This window comes from Nematolebias whitei, chromosome 12 (assembly GCF_014905685.2).
Source record: "Nematolebias whitei isolate Nwh7 chromosome 12, NemWhi1, whole genome shotgun sequence".
NCBI classification, from domain to species: domain Eukaryota; kingdom Metazoa; phylum Chordata; class Actinopteri; order Cyprinodontiformes; family Rivulidae; genus Nematolebias; species Nematolebias whitei.
The window spans coordinates 47928074-47936089 of record NC_056509.1 but is presented as its reverse complement, the minus strand read 5'-3'; the positions used below and the strand labels follow the sequence as shown (position 1 = coordinate 47936089).

Sequence of the window (8016 nt, the reverse complement as noted above, 5' to 3'; positions counted from 1 at the left end):
AACAGAAACATTCATGTATAAAATAATAATTGAACAGAAACATTCATGTATAAAATAATAATTGAACATTATTTATCTGAGGAGCAGCTTTGAGTTTAACTCCATCACTGAACTCTCATCTTGAACAAGCATGAAGGCGACAGTGGAAAGAAAAACTCCCTCATGAGGAAGAAACCTTTAGCAGAACCAGGATCAGGACTAGAGGACCATCTGCTTCGACCGGCTGGGTTTGGTAGGAATAGATACACAATGGCAGGTCAAGAAGCACATGTTAAGATAGAAATAGTATCAAATGAAAACTATTCAATTTTAACAATTCATTTAATGAAATGAGGTCAGTTTGTCCTCTAGTAGTGTAAAGCCCCCAGTATACTCCTGCGTACGTCCATATGCAGAGGTATGCACATACGTACGCAGAGGTACGAGCGTACCCCCCAGGGCATGTCCGTGCAAAGCTCAGATTTTTACGACCGCATACACGTACACGGTGTCGCACAATAAACTGCCCGGTGACGGACTGTTTTGTATGTGACACCATTGTATTAAATTCCTTTTCTTCATCTCTGATCTGGCCTTTTCTTTAGTTTTTTGCCAAGAGGCAGTGATCTCTTCCTCCTCCGTTGATGCCATGACTGAAATAGTGAAAAATGAAGGAATTTGTCACGAGCGAATTAAACTCAGGTCCAGCGTGGCTGCGGGAGGTCTGGAGATTTCCTGGTGGGCTGGTCTGATGTGTGGACTGCAGGGTCAGCGCTCCCTGTTTTTTGTTTTTTTTTTAAGATCTTTTTATTAACAACATATAAACACAGAGCACCGCTGCGGCGGAGGCTGCCAGCGCTAGTTTTTTTTCCCCCTGACCTGTCAATCAATCCAGTAGGCGTGTCAGCAAATGACCAATCGGCGACCTCAATTTGTCCCGAAGGTAAACGGCCCTTGTCTGTTGGTTCCACAAGAGAGGAGCCTGAGAACTGAAAGATCTTCCTCCCATTCTGCTGCTGGAAACTCTAGGAACCACAAGTAAACCTGCAGCCTGAGAGCAAAGTGCTCTGTTAGGAAAATATGGAACAATAAGATCTGTAATATAAGATGGAGCTAGGTTGTTGAGAGCTTTGTAGGTTAGAAGTAAGATTTTGAATTCAGTTCTGGATTTGACAGGGAGCCAATGGAGAGAAGCTAAAACTTGAGAGAGATGATCTCTCCCAGTAACTCCAGTTAAGACTCTGGCAGCAGCATGTTGGATCAACGGAAGACGTTTTCAAGAAGTATTTGGACACCCAGATAATAAACCATTGCAATAGTCCAGTCAGGATTATTTCAGGGGAGCAGAGGGGGAGGAGCAATAAGTTTGTTTGCAAAAACTTTGCAAAGTTTTAACAGATGAAAGTTAGTGACATCATCAGACTGTTAAACATTTTGTGTTCTAATGTCCATACTTGAAGAGTTTTATTTACTTATTTATTTATTGCTTGAAACGTCTTTTCTTGTCCACTTGTCCAGTTTTCTGAAAGTATTAGTTTTTTTTTATTAAAACATTTATATTTCTGAATGCTATAAAAATTTATAAATTTTTCTTAATTCTGTGTGACCAACTCCAACATGTCTCTAACTTGTTTCTAATCTCCGTGTCTCCAACATGTCTCTAACTGGTCTCTAATCTCCGTGTCTCCAACATGTCTTCAACATGTCTCCAACGTGTCTCTGACGTGTCTCCAACTCATCTCTAACTTGTCTCTAACTGGTCTCTAATCTCAGTGTCTCCAACATGTCTTCAACATGTCTTCAACATGTCTTCAACATGTCTCCAATGTGTCTCTGACGTGTCTCCAACTCATCTCTAACTTGTCTCTAACTGGTCTCTAATCTCCATGTCTCCAACATGTCTTCAACATGTCTCCAACATGTCTCCGACGTGTCTTGTGAACACCGGTGCTACAGAAAGTCTGTGGTTGTTTATATTTGTTTCTTGGCTCGTTGTTGTTGTTGTTGTTTTGGTCAGATGCTGGTAAACCTGCTGCTGCTGTCCGGTCCGGTCCGGCTGTCGACCCGTCTCTGCTGACCGCCCAGCAGCAGGGTAAGAACCGCACCTTAAGCCAAACATTTTATTAGTCAGCTCATTTATAAATTTAAATCAGGAACTGAAACACTTTGGTCTGCGTGAGTTTCATTTGGTTCTGATTCGTTTTAAAGGTTCTGCTGATGATCCCAAAAGGTCTCAGCTCTTCAGGTTCTGTTTGTTTATAAGAGAAGCATTGAAATCTGTTTCACCAGAACCAGAGTTTAAGGTTTAAAATCTTCATGAGAAAAAACCGTTCCAAACACAGACATGTAGTCGCTAAAGATTCACACGGGATCAGTTTTACCCAGGGACCACATGTAATTTGTAATAATTAGAGATTGTCTGTGTTGTTAATCCCGTGTGAATCGGCCATGTCAGTAATCTGGAAAGTGAAAATTCCCCCGTAAATTACCTACGATGTTTTGCTGAACTCCGAGGTCCGGTGATAAAACCAGAAGAGGCGTCTCTGTGATTTGGACAGAAATGCTCCGGGGCCGATGCGTAACGAGGCGTTTTTTCTTTTTGTTTAAGCAAAATCATTAGAAAAATCTAGAACAAGGTTATTTTAAAAGAACGCGCTGCGGCCTTTTATTTTTATGCTGCTACTTCCTTCACCGCAGGTGACGGGAGGTGTGGAGACGCGTGCGTGATCAGCTCGCCCATCTGTCCGTACTCGCTTCTTCCTTTTCGGGTAGCGGGAGTCGCTGGTGCCCAAGTCCAGCCATCGCTGACCAAACCCTGACCGGTGGGTCAGCGGACGCGCAGCCGCTCACGTGCACGGCCGGTGACAGCTGTCCATCTGAGCTTAGCGTGACTTTTATTTACCTCCTAAACCGGCCGGTCGGCCCCGCCTCCTCCTCAACAATAGATTAACAGTTTTATTTTGTGCATTCTTTAGTTTTCTGTGGGATGATTCATAAAACCACATCAAAGCCTGAGACCGGCTCGCACATTATTATGGACCGGCCCGATTGTGACAACGCAGCACGTTAACATCGTAACTGGAAGATGTCTGTAAACTTCAGCTAAATCTCAAACTTTGGTCATCACGTGTGAGTGCGCCACAAAAAGAGCAGACGCTGGGGAGTAATTTATTTCTGACACGTGGTCCCGAGGTAAAACCAATCCCGTGTGAACAGGGATGGAGCTGACGGGAAGAGGGTGTGGCTGATGCACTTCGTCTCTTTGTCAAAATAAATCTGGTTTTATTTTCGTTTTTATTCTCGACTCAGAGTTGAGCTCAATCTCAAGAAGACGAAGCTCTGGATCTGCTGGTCCGTCCCCACCAAGGGTGACCGGGCTCAGCCTCAAAGACGGGGGGAGGAGCTCGGAGCAGACCTGCTGCTCCTCATCAAAAGGAGTCAGCTGAGGAGGTTCAGACTCCTGATCAGGACTCCTTCTGGAGGTTTCCCAGCACAGAACCTGGGAAGAACCTCCATGAGGAGTCGGAGAGGGAGGTCCGGGTTCACCTCCTGGGCCTGGTGTGTCTGAAGAAAAACTTTACTGTCGACCGAAGGTTCAGAGGATCCTGCTCAGAATCAGACGCAACAAACGAAACCATTTTCAGAAACGAAAGAAGACGACGATGTGGAGCTCCAGGTGACCTGATGGTCCACCACACGTTGAATAATCTCGAGCACAATTAAATCCATGAACTCGTAAAGAGCAGATGATTAAAAGTAAAAACACTCGTGAAGACATTTTTACTGGAGATCAAGAAAATAAACCCTAAACAGAGCAGAGCTCCATCCATCCAACCAACCATCCATCCATACATACATCCATCTATACATCCATCTATACATGCATCTATACATGCATCATCATCCAACAAACCATCCATCCATACATCCAACCATCCATCCATCCAACCATCCATCTATCCATACATACATGCATCATCATCCAACAAACCATCCACCCATCCATACATACATCCAACCATCCATCCATCTATACATGCATCATCATCCAACAAACCATCCATCCATACATCCAACCATCTATCCAACCCTCCATCTATCCATCCATACATGCATAAATACATACATCCGACCGACTGACCGTCTGTCCATCCATCCATGCATGCATCCAGCCATCATACCTACCTTTCTATGCCATCTACATAAACTCCTTCCCTCCTTCCTTATTTACTTACTAAGTCTGAGCAGAGCTCCATGTTTCATTTTAAGACTTTCTTAATTTGATTGGTTGCAGAAACATCTAATGTCTAATTTAGTGTTTTAACAAGTTAAAAACATTTATGATTAATAATCAAATCGATGTTTGGCCACGGCTGTGATCTCAGATGAAATGATGATGGCAGGGTTTCAAAACTTTATACTTTATTCTCTTTTCCTCCTGACTGAACGGAGACGTCTCTGCAGGAGACGATGCTCTAACGGATCGTTGGCGCCGCGGCCCCGCCTCCTCGCCACCATCATCAGCAGGTGGCGAGCCGCAGGTGGCGAGCCGCAGGAAGTGAGCGCGTTCACTTATTTCTTTGAGTCACTCAGAGCGCTGCTGGTTTCGTTCTCTCCAGAGCTGGATTCTCGTGGCCTTTTTATGAGAACCACACTAAAAAATAAATGAAAACATGGAAACGTTAAATAACGTCACATTTTAGGAAAAATATTCAAATTGTGAACTTCAACAACTTTCACAGGAGAAGGTGGAGAATCAGAGCTTTGGTCTCCACCATCTTTGTCCAGGAAACAGAATTATGTCCATCTTTGTCCTCACAGTTTGAGTATCACCACCGGTACGTTGTACCACAGTTTGAGTATCACCACCGGTACTTTGTACCACAGTTTGAGTTTCACCACCGGTACTTTGTACCACAGTTTGAGTATCACCACCGGTACTTGTACCACAGTTTGAGTATCACCACTGGTACTTGTACCACAGCTGGTCAGTATCGGATTGTGGTGAACAGAAATGCGGCGTCCCTTCAGATTTGTGTAATGTTAAAGGTGATTTAAGTGTCAGCTCTTTCAGGATCATCTTTCAGACTCGACGTCGACACGTTCACTTCCTGACTGTTGTTAAATTATGTCAGTAAATGAAACTGGGGTGTCGTCCGGGATCATTTGAAATGATAAATGAGGAATAAAGTTGTTGAGTGGCAAAGGTTTATTGAATGAGTCGACTGGTTGGAGGAAACTCCATCTTTGGGGACGTTTATCGGATCCACAGTAGTTTATTAGTTTGTGGTAAAACAGATTTAATGGAATTTAACTGGTGTTGCTACAATAAAACATCTTCATAAAATTAAACTGCTAACACTTGCCATTATCATTGATTTTTTTACATTTTTATTTGAAAATACTTCAATAAAAGTACAAAAAAGAAAAAAAATAATAGTCTGCTGTCGACTGAGTCTGGTCGGTTTAACGACCTGAGCTTGTTCAAGGTCGTTTATCTGTGATCAGCTGATTGATCGTGTCCTTACAAACATTAGTCTAAAAATCTGCAGAGTGTTTGTTTGACGCGTTGTGTAAATATTATAAACGGTTAAATCGTTTTGTTTCTCAGGCCTTGGAGGAAACCTGGAAACAGGTTTTTCTCTGAACTATGACTCACTCCGCAGAACGGAGATGAATAATTTATATTCTTTTAAAGATTCAGATTTACCTGCAGAGCAGCATAAAAGGACATGTTTGCGTCATCTCGTTTTTCTGTAACGGATGCCTTCAGGCGTGCCGACAGAGCCTTTTGTCTGATTTTAGTTCCAATTAAAAAGAACCGGGCCGTTGGGGGACCACATTAGGGCTCGGTCCGGCTCATAAATGAAGATAAATGATGCTCGCTGCTCCTCATTAAAAGGATCTGACCGTGTGGGAAGGGGAAGCCAATTACCCAGAAAGGATGATGTTGTGTTCGTGGCCGACCCCACGCAGGCCGTTTCACCCACGGAGATAAAAAATAACCTTTAATTTACTTTGAAGTCTAGATTACAACTACATTTATTGAATTACTTTAAATTCATGTCAGCTCTTACAGCTCCAATCTTCGACTGTTGGAAACTTTAAAATGAATCAGATTTGGAACAAACCAAAGGCACAACGTTAAAAACAACAACAGAAAGTTTTCAATAAATTGGAACATTTTGAAAAAGACATTTCCTCTTCCTGTTTGTCTCTTTAGACATTAAATACTAAAATCAGCACAGGCCTTTACAATTGTAGCTGTCCTGCTGATTTTAGCTTTTAGCTACAATTCTGCAACTTAAGCTTTTGGTTTTGATTTTGGCTTTTGTTGTGAATGAACTCTGTTCTGCTGGGGGACTTCAGTGTCCACGTGGGTAACGGCCGTGTGACCTGGAGGGGTGAGGTTGGGAGGAACGGCCTCTGATCTGAACCAGAGCGGCGTTTTGTTGTTGGACTTCTGCGCTCCTCATAGTTTGTCCATCACGAACACCATGTTCCAACATCAGGGTGTCCATACGTGCGCTTGGCACCAGGACGCCCGAGGTCGTAGATGATTGACTTTCTAGTCGTGTCATCTGATTTGCAGCCGTTTGTTTTGGACACTCGGGTGAGAGCGGAGCTGAGCTGTCAGCTGATCACCACCTGTAGTGAGTTGGATCAGGTGGTGGGGAAGATGCCGGACAGACCCGGTAGACCCAAACGTGTAGTGAGAGTTTTCTGGAACGCCTGGCAGAAGAACCCGTCGGAGAGATCTTCAACTCACACCTCCAGGAGACCTTTAACCACGTCCCACATGAGGCGGGGACACTGAGTCAGAGTGGACCATGTTCTGGGCCTTGCTTGTTGAGGTAGCTGTCTTGGGATGTGGACGCAGGTTTGTCTGTGCTTCTTGTGGTGGCCATCCACGAGCTCAGTGGTGGACACCCCGGGTTAGGGAGGCTGTCGAGGTGAAGGAGTCCTATCAGTCCTTGTTGGCTGGTGGGACTCTGGAGGCAGCTGAGGAGTACCGGAGGGCCAAGCGGTCCGCAGCCTTGACTGTTGCTGAGGCAAAAGCTAAAGGCCGGGGTATACTCGGGCGTCCTGTCAGCCGCGCGCACCGTCCGCAGAGCGTTCAGACTTCATACTCCAGCGTCCACCCCGAGCAGCTGCAGAGCAGCTCCACAGGCAAGGGGCGTTTACCTTCTGGACAGATTGAGGTCGCCGATTGGTCATTTGCTGACACGCCTACTGGATTGATTGACAGGTCGCAAAAAATAAACAAAAAAAACGAGAGCTTGCAGCCGCAGCGGTGTTCTGTGTTTCTATGTTGTTAATAAAAAGTTCTTTAAAAAAAAAAGGAGCGCTGGTCCTGCAGTCCACACATCAGACTAGCCCACTGGAAACCTCCAGACCCTCCCGCAGCCACGCTGGACCTGAGTTTAATTCTCTCGTGACAAATTCCTCCATTTCTCACATTTCAGTCATGGCATCAACGGAGGAGGAAGAGATCACTGCCTCTTGGCAAAAAACTAAAGAAAAGGCCAGATCAGAGATGAAGAAGAGGAATTTAATACATCGGTGTCACATAGAAAACTGAGAGACTCTGTTGACCTGGGAACACCTTGGAGTCCTCCCAGAAGAGCTGGAAGAGGCTGTGGAGAGATGTCTGGACCTCCCTGCTCAAGATGCTGCCCCCAGACCTGAGTCCAGAACAGGAGGAAGATGATGGATGGGTGAGTGGATGGATAATGGATGGATGGTAGATGGATGGATGGATGAAGTCTTCAGCCCATGGCAGTAAATTCTTTACTTTCAAGCCACAGTTGATGTAGCAGGTTTGAGTTTATCAGAGGGTTTATTAACTGAGTTGAGGATCCAACCCAGCACTTGGAGCCTTTGACCTCTTGTGCTGCTGTAGACGATCGTGGTGACGATATGGTTCAGATATTATATCGTGATATTTCGGAGCATTCTGACGATTTCTTTTTTTCATTTACCTTTATTGATCCAGGTAGTCTCACTGAGCCACGAGAACTCATTTTCAAGAGAGAC

At 44.6% G+C, this 8016-nt stretch overlaps 1 protein-coding gene across 1 annotated transcript in view; it reads left to right on the top strand.

Annotated features, from left to right (window-relative positions):
* vta1 (vesicle (multivesicular body) trafficking 1) overlaps window positions 1-8016 on the top strand; it is a gene marked incomplete in the record, with an annotated part of 23717 nt that overhangs the window by 14490 nt on the left and 1211 nt on the right. Inside the window, 1 exon segment of the mRNA XM_037686018.1 lies at window positions 1997-2071. Within this exon segment, the coding sequence (XP_037541946.1) occupies window positions 1997-2071 (75 nt within the window).